Source organism: Physeter macrocephalus, chromosome 10 (assembly GCF_002837175.3).
Source record: "Physeter macrocephalus isolate SW-GA chromosome 10, ASM283717v5, whole genome shotgun sequence".
NCBI lineage: Eukaryota > Metazoa > Chordata > Mammalia > Artiodactyla > Physeteridae > Physeter > Physeter macrocephalus.
In genome coordinates this window covers 50,846,277-50,868,435 of record NC_041223.1, presented here as the reverse complement: position 1 = coordinate 50,868,435, position 22,159 = coordinate 50,846,277, and the positions used below count along the sequence as shown (strand labels likewise).

The 22,159-nt window shown below is 37.9% G+C and overlaps 1 protein-coding gene and 2 pseudogenes across 7 annotated transcripts in view; 2 read left to right on the top strand and 1 right to left on the bottom strand.

Moving 5' to 3' along the window:
• WASF1 (WASP family member 1) overlaps positions 1 to 22,159 on the bottom strand; it is a 296,489-nt gene that overhangs the window by 205,685 nt on the left and 68,645 nt on the right. For 4 of the 7 annotated variants that reach the window (XM_024115540.3, XM_028494551.2, XM_028494555.2 and 1 more), the window contains exon 2: positions 4,936 to 5,096. In XM_024115540.3, coding sequence (XP_023971308.1) covers positions 4,936 to 5,068 — 133 coding nt within the window. In that variant the 5' untranslated portion in view covers positions 5,069 to 5,096. Of the gene's footprint in view, positions 1 to 4,935; positions 5,097 to 5,725; positions 5,997 to 8,433; positions 8,501 to 22,159 lie in introns of those variants that run through there. The other 3 variants (XM_028494552.2, XM_028494553.2, XM_055087557.1) reach the window with 3 other exon arrangements.
• Positions 15,657 to 18,052, top strand: LOC129392469 (cytochrome c oxidase subunit 2-like; annotated as a pseudogene).
• LOC112062096 (uncharacterized) overlaps positions 19,623 to 22,159 on the top strand; it is a 4,245-nt pseudogene continuing 1,708 nt past the window's right edge.

Below are 22,159 nucleotides of genomic sequence, written 5' to 3'. Positions count from 1 at the left end.
TAGTTTCTTAAAAAATCATAAATCTAAAATCACTGAATTCCTCTAGTCATGTAAATTTCCATTACTGTAAAGAATAAGCCAAAATAATCCCATTCTAAAAGGAGAAATAAAAATTTCTATCTAGTAAATAAGCCAGGGAGAAGTTTTAGATGACCTATAATTTTAAAATGTTCAAGTGTATTTAGAACATATAAATAAATGCTCACAATATAAAGGTAAGTCAATCACTATCTTTACCTTTGAATAAAAAAAAATTGATGGTCTGCCTAAATCAAGACATTTTAGACCCAAGCGTACTGTCTAGGTTAATGTAGCTCAACAGTAAGCTCTATAGAGTCCTGTAACAGGGTACTAAATACTTATAGAATGAATTCATTAATCTCACCAGTTTACATTTGAACAATGGCTGTCTTTTTTTCAAAGCACTTCAATATATTATCAGTTAAATCAACAAACGTTTACTGAGGGCTCACCCTGTGCCTGGTAGGTGTATTTCTTACGGAAGACACCAAGAAATAAAACACAAAATACCTGTCCTAGAAGATTTTATAATCTTCAGGAAAAAAAATCATAACTTTAATCTCTCTATAATAAATTAAGAGAAAAAGGATAATTTTATATATATTCATTCGCTCACATATATTCTTTAAACCAAAATGACTGGGAATGTCTTATGTGCCAGACAGTGTACCAGATCCTGGAGATATAAAAATGATTGGAAGAAGTTCTCTGCCACTGACGGGTTTTGAACAGAGGGAGAAACAGACATTTAAATAAACATGAAAACCAGTTTAATAAATAAGTCCAAATCTTTGCTCCATTTACTTTGAGGCCTTGGCAACAATTTCTTCACCTATAAAGCAGGAATAAAAATATCTCCTTCAAAGAAGTTATTAGAAAAGGAGAAAAAAGAAGGAGAGGATGGGGGGCAATGGTAGAGTACCTGATACAGGATAGGGGCTCAACAACAGGCAGCTCTTACTATAAAACGAGGTAAAAGCCACAGAGCACAGAGAAAGAAGCATCTAAACGTTTGGGTGTAGGATGGTATTAGAGACACTTCCAGAGACACAGTTTCTCTGGCAGATAAGGGAAGCATCTCATACATTTATTCATCAAATGTTAGAGATACAGAGATGGAAGAGACAATTTTATCCCTAAAAGAACTTAGTTTAATACACGGATCTTTAAGTTATAGTCTGTATACCACCTGAAATTATATGCAGATTTTTAATGCATTTGCATTTTTCTGGAAAGAGGGCCCACAGATTTTTTTTTTTTAACAGATTTTTTAAAAAGATTTTACACTTTCCCCACCTCAGGTTTAAGTGCCAAAGCACTGCAGTGGATAAGATAAACACCCCCATCTGTTCTCTTTTCATATTGCTTCTTACTTTCCACATCTACCTCCTCCTTCCCTCCCAGAGACAGGTGGAAGGAATAAAGTTTGCAATGTAAAAATAATTGTGTATGATCTGAATTTCAACTAACCTTACATTTATTATACTATGTCTCTACTCAAGAATCTATGAGGTCTCATTACCTCTGATGTTAAAATCTAAATCCTCTCAGCTAACACTGTCCTCCATAATCAAGCTCCACCTTACATGTCTAATATCATTTGTCCCTTTAATCCCCCTCATATATTTATTTTTGCCTCCATTCATCTGCCTACTTCTACATGCAAGTTGAAATGCCTTCCTTCTTCATTCATCTCCAGTTTCCAAATTCTTTTGTTCCTTAAAGGCCCAATTCAATTCACATTTCATTCAGCAAGCCTCCTCTAATGACTTCACCTATGCCTATCTCCCTTTTCTCAGTTCCTATAATCCAAAACTCCTGATTTTAATTATATACATGCTCACACTGTTTGAAACTCACAGAATTCATAATATTAGACTCTTCAACTAAATGGGGTATGTTCTTTTCGGACAAGAAACATGTACCTTTATCACACAGCAAAATATTCAGTGTTATCTGTCCATTGTCTATCTATTACCTAATTAGTCTTATAGAGCCAATCTATTTATCCACCCTCTTACCCATCTACTTTCCTATCTATCTGTCAAATTTTCTGTGATTGAGAACAAGAAGTAGGCTCTATCAGCTCATCTTGGTAGCATGAACTGACTATATTCAATAAGAGAAAGGCCTTGGGAAGAGAAAATGTAAAAGATCTCTCAGGTAATTAGAGTCCCAATGGTTGTTAAATAAGATGGCAATAAAATGGGGAAACTTTTGGTATAGCAGAAGAAATTTAAATAAAGTGAATTCTATGTTTTCAGTAATTATCTATTATAAAACAGAATTGTGTTCTGCTAGGAAAAACAACTGAACCAGATGCGTATTTTTGCAAGGAAGAGGTCAGGACGATGTGTAGCCCCAAGCAATGCTGAGCTCTGAAGCTGACCTTCACTGCTGTGTGCAATAGCACTTTTTGTGCTAGGAATAGTACCAAAGTGAAAATCTGAATTACCTAGAACCATTCTGAATAGCCTAGTTTTCTAAGTAATTCAGAAATTATTTAATGCATTAATTATTATTTTAACTATTTTGGATGAAAACTAATGTAAAATCTACTCTAAGCTTCCCTATCTTCTTAAATAAAAATTAAACATAATTTAACCTTTTATTGAGGACTTATAGTCATGAATTGATTATGAGAAACAACAGCTTTGAAATGTATAAGAATATTTGCTTTTACATTCAATGGCCTCTTTCCAGTTTTTATGTTGCTTTTTCCCTTATGTCACTTCTTCCTTTGCTATAAACTACATCTTTTGGTTGGCTTCAGTACTGCCTGCTTCTATTATCTCCCCCCCACCCGTATCTCCTCTTTTAATGCTCTGAAACACTAATGTTTGGAAACCACATCATAAACCCTGTCTGAATTATCAAAGTAAAAGTAAACAAATTAGGAGAGGGATCAACTGATTATTTTATGTGCATGGTCTTTAGTGCTTGGGCTTGTTTATTCTGGCTATCTAGAGGTCTTTTAAATTTAATTCCAGGTTCTCAACTATGTCACGTGGGAAAGCTGCCAGAGAGCTTAATTCTGGAGTGGTAAACTATTGTTACACCTTGCTACAATATTTTATGCTTTTTCTCTTTTTTCTTTTTTAGAATCTCTACAAACTGCTTAGAAAACGCCTCTATAGTCTCTGATTCCAAGTTTGAAGTACCCAAAACCTAATTTAGTTATATCTTTACAATGTATTTCTATTTTCAGTCTGGCTACAACATGACCATGTGCTTGCTGACAGATGTTGCTTATATGGACTTTCTGTATCAAACTTGGAAATTCCTTAAATTTTAACCCTCAGGTTATGTAAGATACAGGTTAGTACTGCAAAACTGACACACATTAGTTCTAAATTCTATATTGAAAATATACCTAAAACAATATGTTTATATTAGATCTAATATTCATTTTAATTTAAATAAATATTTTAACCAATATTATTAATGTCATTTCTATGCTCTTAACATGTATTTTAATATTAACAAGCTGATATACCCATATACATATAGAATATATAAATTTTATATGAAGTTATGTTACATTAATAGAATCTAACAGATCATAAAACTGATTAGTGCTAGCAAATGACTTTAAACAATATGGATAATCATATATTAATGTACTTTCTAGGCCTTTTCTTTTGACTTGTCTCAAAAGTACACTTTATATTGAATTTCTCAAGGAAGAAACAAGTAAACAATATGTTAGTGATTCACTGCTGATAACTAACCTGAAAAAAAACCCCACCAAATGGGACAGGGAATACACTTAAATTCAAAGAAACAGTCTTTTAATTTACTCTTACAACTATTGCATAGGCAATGTAGAAATTTAGTGCTCTCACCAAGAATATTCAAATATAACTTTTTATGTTGCTCTGACTACATGTGTATGTCCAAATGCTCTCAATTGAAACAAATCAGATTAACAACATCTTTTTACCTTGTGCTAAGTACTCAATTATAAAAAGAAAGGACAAAAGTTAAAAGGAAAAGAAAAGAGGAGCTAATCCTGCCTATAAAGCCAATCTATGTGGGTGAGTATGGCTGATAAATCTAGGACTACGTAGAGAAGATACGTAGACCAAAAACATCTTGTTTTATCTTTAAAATGAAATATAAATGTCTAATAAAAAGCTAATCCTTCAATTCAAAAGAAAAACTAGATTTAAAAAAATTTTTCTAATATTACATTTAGAATAAATGGGAAATAATTTATTTAATTCCTTAACCTAGTAGTTCTGTTCTGTAATCTTATAATGGAAACATACTGCCTGTCTCCTCCTCCCCTAACCTGTCCCTTCCACTGGCCTTTATTATCTGACCAACCTGCTTGCCTTCTGTCTGCCATCATGCTGCAAATCACACACTTGATTGATATCCTAATGTCCTTTAGACAACTCACCTGACTAACCTAATCCTCTGACTAGTTAGTTACTATTCCACATCTTTCACTTTTAGATATTTGGTAATACAAAAATATTTCCCTAGGCTAATAAGATATATATATATATGTATATAAAGAGAGATACCAGCATCCCAAAACACAAATAGTTTAAGCCTCTAAAAAAGTAAATAGCGATAACAAGCAAGCAAAAGTACAACTTGAGCACCACCTTTTACAGACTGAATTATATTTTAAAAACAATCTCATTAATTCTTAACCATCATGTGATTCTGTTCCTAAAGATTCTATCCTTATTTCCCTTTTCCAGAGGAAACATGCAGGGGAAGAAGAAATGATTCTAAAACGCATTAATTTTACTTAAAATGACTACATTTTTCAAGTTAACTTTGTACTCTTCTCATCAACTATCCCCCCCCCAAATTAATCACAAGAATATCATCTTAATACCCTAACGCATAACATTCTGGTGTGCGAGTAATATTTTTAATTGATGTAAAAATACTTACTTAGGCTACTTAGCTGTCTAATTATATTTGCCAAGGAAATATTTGTTACACATTCCAGTTCATTCTTAATTCCTCTAGGCAGTGCTGTGTGGCACAAGTGCCTAGGATCAATGTTTCTTTTCACTAATGGCATCTTGAGATCAACCTCTATGCCAGTTCACCTGCAGGAAATCAAACAATAAATTAACACTTTTCAGTTTCGACCAACACAGAGTGAGACCTTATCTTTTTCATTTAATAATAAAATATTTGCTAGTATGAAGATGGTGAAAATGGAGTCACTGGACTAAATGAATCAAAGTTGATTTGTTAACCATTTTTATCTTCAATTATTAGAATGTCAACATTATGTAAAATATTATTTTTTTTAAAGTTACTTTCAATGTCAATTGCTTCATGGTGAATTCATAATCATCATCACTATTATTCTCCTAAAACCACTGATTTTATTTACTACAACTAGGGGTTTTGTTCTAGAGAGTTAGTATGAAAGGTCCTCTGTAAGGAAGTACCTAAAAGGATTAAAGAAACTGCAAGAGTAGTATCAAAATTACACTTCCACATAAAATATATCAGGCATTCAATAGCTCAGAAATCAGATAGCCCAAGTAGCCCTACATCCTCAATCTAATCAAAACCAACCAAATATTTATTTAATTGATCAAATGGTTCAACCTTCTTTGAATTACAGTCAGTCCTCACTTCCCAGGCTTCCCATATGCACAAATTTCAGCTTCCACAGTTTAGTTAAATACCAGTCCCCCAACAACGTGGTTCCAACTTCACTTACCACAGTATACTAAGTGTGAGTAACTACATAAATACGAACTTCTTTGCTGGCACTTCAGTTCACAGGTCACTATGTTAATAAGAGATGCACATCATTTCAGTGACCAATCACATCACTTCTTTTCAAAGTCTGTTGGTGACAGGTCACTTTTCATCTGTTATTCAGTTCGCCTACAGACAGCAAAGCATGTAGCTGGTTTACCTTCTTGCCTCCCAGTGATAAACTCATATGAAATTTTACAAAATGGTAACTGAAAGAGGGAACTGGCCAACAAAGATAAAAGTGCGACACAGAAAGGAAAAATGATGACACTGGAGTGAAATTCAAATTGAATATAAGTGGAGTAACAGAAAAAACAGCTGATTGCGGGAATGTTGTCACTGCCAGTGTTTGAGAGGCACAGATATGCAGTCAGAGGAATTTAGTGAAGGTGAAATTATTGATGTAAATGAGGAAAGTAGTTGTGACAAAAAGGAAGATGTCCTGGAGGAAGTGACAACAGCAAAAAACTTCACAATAAAGGAATTCTTGGAGATATTTCATGACACTGAAAGTGCAAAGGATAAAGTGTTGGAAGCTGATCCAAATTTAGTAGAAAAGAGTAATAAAATTTGCCACGGCACAGAAAAGATGCTTACTCTACTAGCTCTGTTTTTCTAAGTCATACAAGGAGAAGGCAAAGCACTGTTCAAACTATTCTTGGTTAAGTTTTTTACAAAGAAATAAAGCACTATAATTCTAATTGTTTCTAATGTTTCATATTACATTGTACTAAATTAATATTAGCTTTACTATTTTTTTCATTTCCCTATATATTTATAACCAACATAGAAGAATTTTTAATGTTCTGACAAAAATTTTTAAAGATTATGGAGCAACTGTTATTTTTTCCCACTGATTATTAAGATCATTTTGTACATTTCTATCTTGTATGGTCATCTTTTTTTCTTTTTGGTCCCACACTACCATACAAAGTGAGGACTGCCTGTACTTACCTACTGGTAAACAATGTTTACTGAAGTAAGGCATTTAGTATTTACTGAGCTTTAATCACTACCAAATGGAAAGTTTTGGATAAATTTCACTGCATTTAAGTGTTACTCATCACCATTCTTTTTTTTTTTCTTCACGGTACGCGGGCCTCTCACTGTTGTGGCCTCTCCCATTGCGGAGCACAGGCTCCGGACGCGCAGGCTCAGCGGCCCCTGCATCGGCAGGCGGACTCTCAACCACTGCACTACCAGGGAAGCCCCATCACCATTCTTTAAAAACAAACTTTTACATGAAATCTGTCCTCTCCGACCTGTTTGCTCAGCATTCTCTCTACAATTTTAAACCTTTTTACAATTGTACAACATGAAACATGTAGGAAAAAACGTATACAAAATTGTACAGCTCAATGATTTAAGCACCTAGCAAGCTAACATAAGAAATAAAAACCCCAGAACCGTCCCACTTTGGTCTCCTCCCCAGTCACCCTCGCTTCCTTTCTCCCCAAAGGTAACCATTATTCTGACTCTTACAATACACATTTCCTTGTTTTTCTTTATACTTTCACACGTTAAGCAGGTAACTCTAAACACTGTAGTTTTGTTTTTATTGCTTTTTGAAGTTTATGTGACTAGAACCATACGATATGTATTATGATTTTGTGTCTTACCCTTTACAGTGAACATATTTGTAACATTCATCCATGTTGCTTTGTGTAACCGTAGGATGTTCATTTTCAATGCTGTAAGATATTCCACTGTATAACTACACTGCAGTTTATTTATCCATTCTAATGTTGATATTATATACATGAGTGTTTCCAGTTTGAGGCTATTATGAATAACAGTACCATGAACATTCACGTACAAGTCTTACAAATGTGTCTTACTCTACACATTTCTGTTGGAAATATACTTAGGAGAATAGCTTAGTTAAGGATATGAACAGCTTGAACTTTAGGAGATGATGTCAAACTGTTCCAAGAGCGACTGTACCAATGTACAGTCCTTTCAGCAGTGTAAGAGGCTGCTGCTGCTCCACATCCTCACAACACTCGGTACTGTCAGTTTTTAAAAATCTAGCAATTCTTGTAGGTAAATTGTGATAACTTACTGCAGTTTTATGTTTTCCCCAGTTACTGAGAGTTTATGCACATTTTCATGTGTTTATCTTTTGGATGTTTTTCATCTGAGAAGTGCCTAGTCAATGCTCTTGCCCACCTTCTATTTACCATTTGTTGTGTTAGGGTTGATTTGTAGGAACAGTGGATATGAGCCATTTAAAGGTTATATATGATGAAAACATCTTCTCTTGTGTCACTTGCTATTTCATTCTCTTGATGTCTTTTATGAGAAAGTGATGGAATTTATCAATCTTTTTCTTTTAGGTTTAGTATGAAAGCATAGGTTTTTAAATCATTTTATACACTAAGATCATAAGTATGATATTATCTCTTAGCTTTGTTGTTTTGCCTTGCACTTTTAATCTATAATTGACATGGAATTAATTTTTGTGAATGGTGTTAGGTAGCAGTCAAGTTTCTTACATATTATTTCAACACCATTCACTGAAAAGACTGTTCTTTCCCTATTGCTCTACAGTGGTCCTTTTGTCATAAACCAAGTTTCTATGTATTTTTAAATCCATTTTGAGTCTAGAGCTAATCTTAGTGGAGCTTTACAGTAAGTCTTGATATCGAATAGGGTAAGTCCTCCTACCTTGTTCTTCAAAAATGCTGTTTAGGGCTTCCCTGGTGGCGCAGTGGTTGAGACTCCGCCTGCCGATGCAGGGGACACGGGTTCGTGCCCCGGTCCGGGATCTTGTGTCACTTGCTATTTCATTCTCTTGATGTCTTTTATGAGAAAGTGATGGAATTTATCAATCTTTTTCTTTTAGGTTTAGTATGAAAGCATAGGTTTTTAAATCATTTTATACACTAAGATCATAAGTATGATATTATCTCTTAGCTTTGTTGTTTTGCCTTGCACTTTTAATCTATAATTGACATGGAATTAATTTTTGTGAATGGTGTTAGGTAGCAGTCAAGTTTCTTACATATTATTTCAACACCATTCACTGAAAAGACTGTTCTTTCCCTATTGCTCTACAGTGGTCCTTTTGTCATAAACCAAGTTTCTATGTATTTTTAAATCCATTTTGAGTCTAGAGCTAATCTTAGTGGAGCTTTACAGTAAGTCTTGATATCGAATAGGGTAAGTGCTCCTACCTTGTTCTTCAAAAATGCTGTTTAGGGCTTCCCTGGTGGCGCAGTGGTTGAGACTCCGCCTGCCGATGCAGGGGACACGGGTTCGTGCCCCGGTCCGGGAAGATCCCACGTGCCGCGGAGCGGCTGGGCCCATGAGCCATGGCCGCTGGGCCTGCGTGTCCGGAGCCTGTGCTCCGCAACGGGAGAGGCCACGACAGTGAGAGGCCCGTGTACCGCAAAAAAAAAAAAAAAGTGCTGTTTATTCTTGGCCCTTTGTACTTACATGTGAATTTTAGAATCAGATTATCAGGTTATACACACAGACAAAAACACACCTATTGGGAATGTGACCAGAACTGTACTAAATCTATAGATTGTATTGGGAAGTAGGGATATCTGTACAACACTGCATATTCCTATCCATGAATATAGTGTATCCCTCCAATTATTTCAGGTTTTTAGAATGTTTCTTAATAATGTTTTATAATTTTCAGAATAGAAGTCATACATCCTTTGTTAGATTCATTTGTATGTATATGATTTTTTTTACAATACTAGAAATGGCATATTTTGTTTTCTCTTTATTGTATATATAGAAAATAAGTTAATTGTTGAACATTGACTGCATATCCAGAGATTTTCCTAATCTCCACTAACCTACCTAAAATTATTTTGGATTTTTAAAATGTATACAATCTATTATATATGATTAATGATTGCTTATTTCCTCCTTTCTAATCTTCATTTATTTTTAATTTTATTTTTTTCTTCCTTTTTTTCCCTTATTGCATTAGCTAGAAACTTTAATACAATGTGAAATAGAGTATTATTGTCTTTTTCCTAAACCAAAAGGGAAAGCCTTCAATATTTCACAAGATGCCTGATATAGGGTTTTTGTTGTTATTGTTGTTTTGCTTTGTAGACACTTTTTTTTTCCTTGAAGTATAGTTAATTTAAATGTTGTGTTAATTTTTGCTAGACAGCAAAGTGATTCTGTTATTTATATTATATTATATATTATATTATATATACATTCTTTAAAAAATTCTTTTCCATTATGGTTTGTCACAGGATATTGAAGACAGTTCCCTGTGCTATACAGTAGGACTCTGTTGTTTATCTATTCTATATATAATAGTTAACATCTGCTAACCCCAAACATCCAGTCCCTTTCTCCCCCATCTCCCTCCCCATTGGCAACCACAAGTCTGTTCTGCATTGTAGACACCTTTTAATAGATTAAGGATGTTCCTATATATTCCTAATTTGCTAAGATTTCTAAAAAATAATGTTGATTCTATAATTTTTTCCTATATCTATTATAATTATGTGACTTTCTTCTTTCATTGTTAATGTGGTGAACTACATTGATTGATTTTTTTAATGTTAAACAGCTTTGCATCCTTGGAATAAACCCAGCCTGGTTGAGATTTATGTGGCAGGGCAAAATTATGGCCCTCCAAAGCAATCTATGTTCGATTCCCCAGAATTTGTGACTGTAGTACATGGCAAAGGGAAATTAAGATAGCAGTTGGAATGAAGGTTGCTAATCAGCTGACCTCAAAATAGGAAGATTATATCATTTTTATTGTATTGCTGGATTTGGTTCTGGTTTGTTACTGTTTATTAATTTTTGCATTTATGTTCATGAAGGAAATTGGTCTATTATCTTCCTTTCATGTATTGTCCTTGAGAAGTATTTTGTATTAAGGTTATGCTGGCCTAATAAAACAAGTTGGTATATGTTCCCTCTTTCAACTATTCTTTGGAAGAATTTGTATAAGATATGCATAATTTTTTTCTTAAAAGTTTGGTATAGTTCAATTATGAAGCCATTTAGCCTCAAGTTTCCTTTGTGGGAAGGTTTAATATTATGAATTCTCAAGGGAACTCTCCTAAACTGTTGATGGGAATGTAAACTGGTACAGCCACTATGGAGAACAGTATGGAGGTTCCTTAAAAAATGGAAAATAGAGCTACCATATGATCCAGCAATCCCACTCCTCAGCATATATTTGGAGAAAACCACACTATGAAAAGACACATGTGCCCCAATGTTCACTGCAGCACTATTTACAATAGCCAGGACATGGAAGCAACCTAACTGTCCATCAACAGATGAATGGATAAAGAAGATGTGGCACATATATAGAATGAAATATTACTCAGCCATTAAAAAGAACGAAATAATGCCATTTGCAGCAACTTGGATAGACTTAGAGATTGTCATACTGAATGAAGTAAGTCAGACAGAGAAAGACAAATATATGATATTGCTTATATGTGGAATCTTAAAAAAGGCTACGGGACTTCCCTGGTGGCACAGTGGTTAAGAATCCACCTGCCAACGCGTGGACATGGGTTCGAGCCCTAGTCCAGGAAGATCCCACATGCCGCAGAGTAACCAAGCCCATGTGCCACAACTACTGAGCCTGCGCTCTAGAGCCTGTGAGCCACAACTACTGAGCCCGGGTGCTACAACTACTGAAGCCCGCGCACCTAGAGCCTGTGTGCCTCAACAAGAGAAGCCACCGCAATGAGCAGCCTGCGCACTGCAATGAAGAGTAGCCCCCGCTCACCGCAACTAGAGAAAGCCCGCATGCAGCAATGAAGACCCAACGCAGCCAAAATAAATAAATAATAAAATTTTTAAAAGGCTACAAAACAGAAAAAGAGTTACAGATGTAGAAAATAAACTTATGGTTACTGGCAGGTAAAGGAGTGGAGGGATAAATTGGAACATAGGGGTTGACACATATACACTACTACATATAAAATAGATAACTAATAAGAACCTACTACAGCAGCACAGGGAACTCAATACTCTGTAATGGCCTATATGAGAAAAGAATCTAAAAAAGAGTGGATATGTATGTATAACAGATTCACTTTGCTGTACACCTGAAACTAACACAACATTGTAAATCAACTATATCCCCAATAAAAATTATTTTAAAATATTATGAACTCTTTCTTTAATTGTCATAGAATTTTTGACATTCTCTATTTCTTTTGTTAATTTTTGGTAAGCTGCATTTTCTAGAAACTTATCTACTTCATTTAAATTTTCAAATTTATTGACAACAGATTATTCTTATGACTTTCCTATGATTATAAGATTGTAAAATATCCTCGCTTTCACTTACTACATTAATTTTGCATGCTCTTTTTTTTAAATCACAAAGGGTTTATCAATTTTATTAATCTTTCTAGAGAACCAATTTTTGGCTTTACTGAATTTCATTTTTGCTGATTTATTATTTCTCTCCTGCTTTCAGTGGGTTTAATATGATGCTCTTTAAAAAAATTTCTTGATATAGATGCTTATTGATATTCAGCTTCATTTCAGACATATGGTTTTAAAGCTATAAATTATCCTCTAAGCATATATTTAACTGTATCCCTCACATTTTTTAAAAATAAATTTATTTATTTATTTTTGGCTCTGTTGGGTCTTTGTTGCTGCACACTGGCTTTCTCTAGTTGCGAGCAGGGGCTACACTTTGTTGCAGTGCACAGGCTTCTCATTGCTGTGGCTTCTCTTGTTGTGGAGCATGGGCTCTAGGCACATGGGCTTCAGTAGTTGTGGCTCATGGGCTCTAGACCCTCACATTTTTTAAAAATAAATTTATTTATTTATTTTTGGCTCTGTTGGGTCTTTGTTGCTGCACACTGGCTTTCTCTAGTTGCGAGCAGGGGCTACACTTTGTTGCAGTGCACAGGCTTCTCATTGCTGTGGCTTCTCTTGTTGTGGAGCATGGGCTCTAGGCACATGGGCTTCAGCAGCTGTGGCTCATGGGCTCTAGAGCCCAGGCTCAGTAGTTGCGGTGCACGGGCTTAGTTGCTCTGCGGCCTGTGGGATCTTCTTGGACCAGGGCTCGAACCCATGTCCCCTGCATTGGCAGATGGATTCTTAACCACTGTGCCACCAGGAAAGCCCCTATCCCTCAAATTTTGATATGTAATAATTTTGTTATGGTTTACTACAAAATATTTTCTAATTTGCACTGTGATTTTTTTTGCTCCATGGGTTACCTAGAAGTATATTATTTTGATTAACAAACATATGGAGATTTTCCAATTATCTTTTTGTTACTAATTTCTAGCTTAATGACATTATAGTCAGAGAGCATATTCTGTATTATTTCAATCCTTTAAAATGTATTTGTGTTTACTTTATTGCCCAGCATACAGTCAATTATACATAAAGAATGTATATTTTGTTGTTGGTGGTTACAGTGTTCTACATATGTCCATTAGTTAGATTTGCTAATTGTGCTCAAATCGTCTATAGTCTTAATGATTTTTTTGTCTTCTGGTTCTATAAGAGAGATGTGTTAAGATCTTCCACTATGATTACAGATTTATCAAATTCTCCATATGATTTACACATTTTGAGACTATGTTATCAAGTACATTTATCACTATAAAGTTCTCTTTATCTCTAGTAATATGGCTTTTGCTTGCATGATATAGCTTTTCCCATCCTTTTCCTTTCAACTTTCTTGTATCCCTATCCCTATGGTTTATACATGTCATTTCATAGTATACAGTTAGGTGTTTCTTTTTCATTCATTATTTTTTTAACTCAGTTTGACAACCTTATTAGTATGATGCTGATGTTCCCTCTGCCTGGGATACTCTTCTTGCCCACATTCTCTCTTTTCCCTACTCCTACTAGTTCTTCAGATTTCAACTCAAATAAGAGCATTCCCTGATGCCCCAGCCCCAGACTAGATCAGGCCCTTCTGTTAAAATTTTCTCATAGGACCTTATAATGTTTCCTTATAGCATTTGTCTCAGTTTGTAATGACATACATTCATGACTGATTTCTGTTTCTCTCCTTTATTAGTTTTAAATCAGATGTCATGTAGTTTGTTCCTCATAGTACGCTGGATGCCGGGTACATCACTGGCACATAAAAATAATTCAATATATATTTATCGAAAAGCTCAACAATTCTTAACTCCAACTCAAATCTCTCTCCTAACCTGTAGATGCATTTACGCAACTATCTCCCGGACATCTGTACTTGGAAGTTCTGTAACATCCCTCAAATTCAATATGTCCAAAACTTAACTCATTATATTTCCTCTTCAAATCTAGACATCACCTTTAATTCTGTCCCACCACCACAGTTCCCAACTATATCCAATAGGAAATAAAGCCTTACTAATTCTATCTCATAAACATCTCTCATATTCTATTGTTCCTTTCTATTCTAACTTCTGCTGCTTTAATTCAAGCCCTGGTCATCTCTCACTTGGTTGAACTAGACTTTCCATCTTGAGGCTTACAGCTTTTTCCTGCCATGCCATCTATATCAGCATTCCCATCACAGCGTTAAGAATATTGTCAAAATTTTGAACCTGGTAACTTCACTGTCCTACAAAAACAAACTCTTCAATGGTTCATTGCTGTCAGGATAAAGTCCAAACGTAATATACCAAGTTCTTCAGGATTTAGTCCCTCCCAATGTCTCCTAGCTTCATTCATACTACACTCCTTCTACCTTATGCTCTAACACACCTTGCTGCTTTACAGTCCTGCCTTTTCTCATGCTGTTCTCTGTCTAGAATGCTTTTCCCTTTCTTATCCTCACAGAGAATAGCTGTTCAAGACTAGACTCAAGCATTACCTCTTTTCTGAAGCATGATTTAAGCCCCAGGCAGATGTAACTATCTACTCTTTGGTGCCCTCAACTCTGACCCACATATGCGTCTATCCAAATACTACCAATTAACACTCTTCTGTATTGCACTTATATGTTTACATGTCTATGCTTGAATAAGAACTCCTAGAGGACAAAAAAATCTTGCCTTACTCAGCTTGTGTTTTCAAGATCTAAGAAATGGAAGATGTTCAATAGTTGATGATAAAGGGAAAAAGAAGAAAACCGTTAACTGTAAGGAGGCAAAAAAAATTCTTTAGGTTACTGAGTGGAGAGGACACACACACCCACCCCTTTCTAAACCAACTATTTAATTATGATTCTAGGGAGTTGCTCTTTTCTATGTGCATGGAAAATACATTTGAGAAAAATAATATCTTTCTATTCTATTTGTATTGTTGAATCACAGGCTTACTTGTTTCACCATCCCAAGAGAAAGCATGGACCACATAGACCATTTATATATATATACATATAATATACACACACACAGACATGCACATACACACATACATACACACAAAAGTATAAAGTAATATGTAAAGTGTTAAAAATAACCCAAGATCAGGTATCATAGCAATTTTATGGCTTTAAATATTAGAAAAATAAATTATCATTTTCAGAACTCAAAAATAGCCCATAAAATTTATTTTAAATATTTAAAGGACTCCTTTAGTTAGCAATTTCAAGGAAAATAAAATAGCTGCTTTTAAAAAGACTGCCATAAAGTAATTACAGTTAATAATTGCTTTGCAGGTTATAGAAAGAGCATAAGAATTAAGAATTAGGGCTTCGGAGGGTCAGCCGCCAGGCACAGGCATCCTCTCTAGATTTAAAAGTTCATTTTTCTGAGTTGAGAGAGACGATGGCAGAAGAGTAAGACGCGGAGATCACCTTCCTCCCCACAAATACATCAGAAATACATCTAAATGATCAAGAAAGGAAGGACTCGAACCTTCTCTAGCTGGTTTCAAGCCAACATCATAACCTTTATGTCTCTCTTCATAAACGAGATATTAGTAAAACCTTACATAACTTTGTCAAAGTTAAATTACAAGTGAAAACCCTGTATATCTCCATGGCATACCCCCTTCAACTAGGTTTCCAAGACGCAACCTCTCCCATTATAGAGGAACTCTTACACTTTCATGATCACACCCTAATAATTGTTTTCCTAATTAGCTCTCTAGTCCTCTACATTATCACCCTAATACTAACAACCAAACTAACACATATCAACACAATAGACGCCCAAGAAGTAGAGACCATTTGAACCGTTCTCCCCGCTATCATTCTAATCCTAATCGCCCTACCATCCCTACGAATCCTCTACATAATAGACGAAATCAACAGCCCCTCTCTTACTGTAAAGACAATAGGTCACCAATGATATTGAAGCTACGAATATACCGACTACGAAGACCTGTCCTTTGACTCTTACATAATCCCAACATCGGACTTAAAACCAGGAGACCTACGACTATTAGAAGTCGACAACCGAATAGTATTGCCTATAGAAATAACAATCCGAGTCTTAGTCTCCTCCGAGGATGTCCTACACTCATGAGCTGTCCCCTCCCTAGGCCTAAAAACAGACGCAATCCCCGGGCGCCTAAACCAAACAACCTTAATATCAACACGACCAGGCTTATTCTACGGACAATGTTCAGAAATCTGCGGCTCAAACCATAGTTTCATACCAATTGTCCTCGAACTAGTACCCCTAGAAAACTTTGAAAAATGATCCATCTCCATACTGTAATCTCATCAAGAAGCTAAACTAGCGTTAACCTTTTAAGTTAAAGAATGAGAGCCAAGCCTCCCCTTGATGATATGCCACAACTAGACACATCAACATGATTTCTTACCATCCTATCCGTAATACTAACTCTCTTCACACTACTCCAACCAAAAATCTCAATACACCTTTACACCCCTAATCCCAAACCAATATCTACCAAAACACAAAAACAGCACTCCCCCTGAAACACTGCATGAACCAAAATCTATTTACCTCTTTTATAACCCCAGTAATACTAGGCATCCCCATCATCACCCTAATCATCATATTCCCAACTATCTTGTTCCCAGCACCAACCCGGCTAATTAACAACCGAACAATCTCTATCCAACAGTGATTGACCAAATTTGCATCGAAACAACTAATAATTACACACAACTCCAAGGGACAAACCTGATCCCTCCTACTTGTTTCACTTATTCTATTCATCGCCTCTACCAATCTCCTCGGAATACTACCACACTCATTTACACCTACCACACAGCTCTCAATAAATATAGGAATAGCCGTTCCCCTATGAGCCGGCACTGTCATCATAGGCTTCCGAAACAAGACAAAAGCATCTCTAGCCCACTTCTTGCCCCAAGGCACACCCACCTTCCTTATCCCTATACTAGTAATTATCGAAACTATCAGCCTATTGATCCAACCAGTAGCACTAGCCGTACGGCTAACTGCCAATATCACAGCAGGCCACCTGTTAATACACCTAATCGGAATAGCCACCCTCGCACTAATAAGCATCAGTCTATTCACAGCCTTCATCACATTCATCATTCTCACCCTCTTAACCATCCTTGAATTTGCCGTCGCCCTAATCCAAGCCTATGTTTTCACCCTCCTAGTAAGCCTGTACCTGCATGACAACACATAATGACCCACCAAACCCACTCTTACCATATAGTAAACCCAAGCCCTTGACCCCTCACAGGAGCTCTCTCAGCACTTCTTATAACATCAGGCCTAATCATATGATTCCACTTCAACTCAACTATCCTACTAGCCCTAGGCCTTTTAACAAATATCCTGACAATATACCAATGATGACGAGACATTATCCGAGAAAGCACCTTCCAAGGTCATCACACACCAACTGTCCAAAAGGGGCTCCGATATGGAATAGTCCTATTCATCCTATCAGAGATTCTATTTTTCACTGGCTTTTTCTGAGCTTTTTACCACTCAAGCCTCGCTCCTACCCCCGAACTAGGCGGATGCTGACCACCAACAGGCATCTGCCCTCTAGACCCCTTCAAAGTACCTCTTCTCAATACTTCTGTTCTACTAGCCTCCGGCGTATCTATCACATGAGCCCACCACAGTCTCATACAAGGAGACCGCAAACAAATGCTTCAAGCCCTCTTTATCACAATCGCACTTGGTCTTTACTTCACCCTACTACAAGCATCGGAATACTACGAAACCCCCTTCACAATCTCAGACGGAGTTTACGGGTCCACTTTCTTTGTAGCCACAGGCTTTCACGGACTGCACGTTATCATTGGATCTACTTTCCTCACTGTCTGCTTTCTACGCCAAATAAAATTCCACTTCACACCAAACCATCATTTCGGCTTCGAAGCCGCAGCTTGATATTGACACTTCGTAGACGTCGTATGACTATTCCTCTACGTATCAATCTACTGATGAGGTTCATAGTCCTTTTAGTATTAACAAGTACAACTGACTTCCAATCAGTTAGTTTCGGTGAACTCCGAAAAAGAACAATAAACCTTCTACTGACACTCCTAACAAACACAACACTAGCCCTGCTATTAATACTTATCGCCTTCTGACTCCCCCAGCTAAATGTATACACTGAAAAAACAAGCTCCTACGAATGTGGCTTTGACCCTATACAATCTGCCCGCCTGCCCTTTTCCATAAAATTCGTCCTAGTTGCAATTACTTTCCTTCTCTTCGATTTAGAAATCTCTCTCCTACTACCCCTTCCCTGAGCCATCCAAACAAACAACCTAAAAACAATACTTACCATAGCCCTATTCCTAATCTCCTTATTAGCAGCTAGCCTGGCCTACGAATGAAGCCAAGAAGGCCTAGAATGAGCCGAATATGGTACTTAGTTTAAAGTAAAATAAGTGATTTCGACTCACTGGACTGTGATCAAACTCACAAGTACCAAATGTCCCTAATCCACATAAACGTCATAATAGCCTTCTCCATATCCCTCGTAGGCCTACTGATATATCGATCCCACCTAATATCCGCACTGCTCTGCCTAGAAGGCATAACACTATCCCTATTTATCTTTACAACCCTCACAGCCCTAAATTTACACTTCACCCTAGCCAACATAGTCCCAATCATCCTCCTAGTCTTCGCAGCCTGCGAAGCAGCTATCGGACTAGCTTTACTAGTCATGATCTCCAATACATACGGCACCGACTACGTCCAAAGCCTCAACCTCCTCCAATGCTAAAATTTATTATCCCTACTATCATACTAATACCACTAACCTGGCTATCAAAAAATAACCTAATCTGAATCAACTCTACAACCCATAGCCTATTAATCAGCTTTACAAGCCTACTCCTCCTTACACAACCCAACGACAACAATCTTAACTACTCCCTAACGTTCTTCTCTGACTCCCTCTCCACACCCCTCCTAATCCTGACCATGTGACTCCTCCCCCTAATACTAATAGCAAGCCAATCACACCTCCTCAAAGAACCACTTACCCGAAAAAAACTCTACATCACAATATTAGTTACACTACAAGTATTCCTCATCATAACATTCACCGCCACAGAACTAATCTTATTTTATATCATATTTGAAGCTACGCTAGTCCCAACCCTTATCATTATTACCCGCTGAGGCAACCAGACAGAGCGACTTAATGCAGGGCTTTATTTCCTCTTCTATACATTGCTCGGATCACTTCCCCTACTAGTAGCACTAACTTATCTACAAAACACAACAGGAACCCTAAACTTCCTCCTAATACAATACTGAACCCAACCCCTATCAACCTCCTGATCCAACACTTTCATATGACTAGCCTGTGTAATAGCCTTCATAGTAAAAATACCCCTTTACGGACTACTTATGACTACCTAAAGCACATGTAGAAGTCCCCATCGCAGGCTCCATAGTACTTGCAGCTGTACTATTAAAACTCGGCGGCTACGGCATGCTACGAATTACACCCATACTCAACCCACTCACAGAACACATGGCTTACCCCTTCCTCATACTCTCACTATGAGGCATAATCATAACCAGCTCCATCTGTCTACGCCAAACAGACCTAAAATCGCTTATCGCATACTCCTCAATCAGCCACATAGCACTCGTTATCACAGCCATTCTTATCCAAACCCCCTGAAGCTACATAGGAGCTACCACCCTAATAATCGCCCACGGTCTCACCTCATCCATACTATTCTGCCTAGCAAATTCAAACTACGAACGAATTCACAGCCGAACCATAATCTTAGCCCGAGGCCTACAAATCTTCCTCCCATTGATAGCAACCTGATGACTACTAGCAAGCCTAACAAACCTCGCCCTACCCCCTACAATCAACCTAATCGGAGAACTATTCGTAATAATATCCATATTCTCATGATCAAATCTCACCATCATCCTAATAGGAACAAACATCGTAATCACCACCCTATACTCCCTATATATGCTAATTACCACACAGTACGGCAAACACACATACCACGTCAACAACCTCACCCCCTCCTTCACACGAGAACATACCCTAATAGCTCTACATATCATTCCCCTCCTACTTCTCTCACTAAACCCTAAAATCATTCTAGGTCCCCTCTACTGTAAATATAGTTTAAGAAAAACACTAGCTTGTGGAGCCAGTAATAGAAGACTAAAACTTCTTATTTACCGAAAAAGTACTGCAAGAACTGCTAACTCACGCTTCCATATCTAACAATATGGCTTTTTCAAGCTTTTAAAGGATGGGAGTTATCCATTGGCCTTAGGAGCCAAAAAATTGGTGCAACTCCAAATAAAAGTAATAAACCTATTTACCTCCTTTACCCTACTCACATTACTAATCTTAATTATCCCAGTCATCACACCCAGCACAAACATCCACAAAAGCAACAAGTACCAAACCTATGTAAAAAACACCGTCTCCTGCGCCTTCCTCACCAGCCTGGTCCCAATAACAATATATCTTCATACAAACCAAGAAGTACTTATCTCAAATTGACACTGAATCACCATTCAAACCCTCAAACTGACACTCAGCTTCAAAATAGACTACTTCTCACTCATATTTATGCCCGTAGCACTATTTATCACGTGGTCTATCATAGAATTCTCAATATGATATATACACTCCGACCCGCACATCAACCTATTCTTTAAATACTTACTCCTCTTCCTCATCACCATACTAATCCTCGTCACCGCCAACAATCTCTTCCAACTCCTCATCGGCTGGGAAGGGGTAGGAATTATATCTTTCCTACTCATCGGCTGATGGTTCGGACGAACAAACGCAAACACAGCCGCTCTCCAAGCAATCCTATACAACCGCATCGGAGACATTGGATTTCTCACATCAATAGCATGATTCCTCTCAAACATGAATACATGGGACCTACAACAAATCTTCGCGCTTAACCAAAATACCCCAAACCTTCCCCTCATAGGACTAATATTAGCCGCAGCTGGAAAATCAGCTCAATTTGGACTACACCCCTGACTCCCCTCTGCAATAGAGGGCCCCACTCCTGTCTCAGCCCTACTTCACTCGAGCACAATAGTTGTAGCAGGAATCTTCCTACTTATCCGCTTCCACCCTCTAATAGAAAACAACAAACTCGCCCAAACAACAGCCCTATCTCTAGGCGCTCTTACCACCCTATTTACAGCCATCTGCGCCCTCACCCAGAATGATATTAAAAAAATCATCGCCTTCTCCACCTCCAGCCAACTAGGATTGATGATAGTAACAGTCGGCCTCAACCAACCTTATCTAGCATTCCTACACATCTGCACACACGCCTTCTTCAAAGCTATACTATTCCTATGCTCCGGCTCCATCATCCACAACCTAAACAATGAACAAAGCAAAGCGGAGAGATTCCCGCACAGAGGATCGGTGCCGACCAGCACTCACCAGCCCAAGAGGCTTGTCTGCTCACCCGCCAGGACGGGCGGGGGCTAGGAGCTGAGGCTCGGGCTTCGGTCAGATCGCAGGGAGAGTACTGGGGTTGGCTGCGTGAACACAGCCTGAAGGGGTTAGTGCACCACGGCCTAGCCGGCTGGCCGTGGAGGGACCCCGAGAGAAGTCTGGAGCTGCCGAAGAGGCAAGAGACTTTTTCTTCCCTCTTTGCTTCCGGGGGTGCAAGGAGAGGGGATTAAGCGCGCCACTTAAAGGAGCTCCAGAGACGGGCGCGGAGCTGCCGAAGAGACAAGAGACGTTTTCTTGCCTCTTTGTTTCCTGGTGCGAGAGGAGAGGGGATTAAGCGCGTCACGTAAAGGAGCTCCAGAAACGGGCATGAGCCGCGGCTATCAGCGCGGACACCAGAGACAGGAATGAGACACTAAGGGTGCCGCTGCCACCACCAAGAAGCCTGTGTGCGAGCACAGGTCACTCTCCACACCTCCCCTCCCGGGAGCCTGTTTAGCCCGCCACTGCCAGGGTCCCGGGATCCAGGGATAACTTGCCCGGGAAACCGCACGGCGCGCCTCGGGCTGGTGCAGCGTCACGCTGGCCTCTGCCACCGCAGGCTCGCCCCGCATCCATGCCCCTCCCTCCC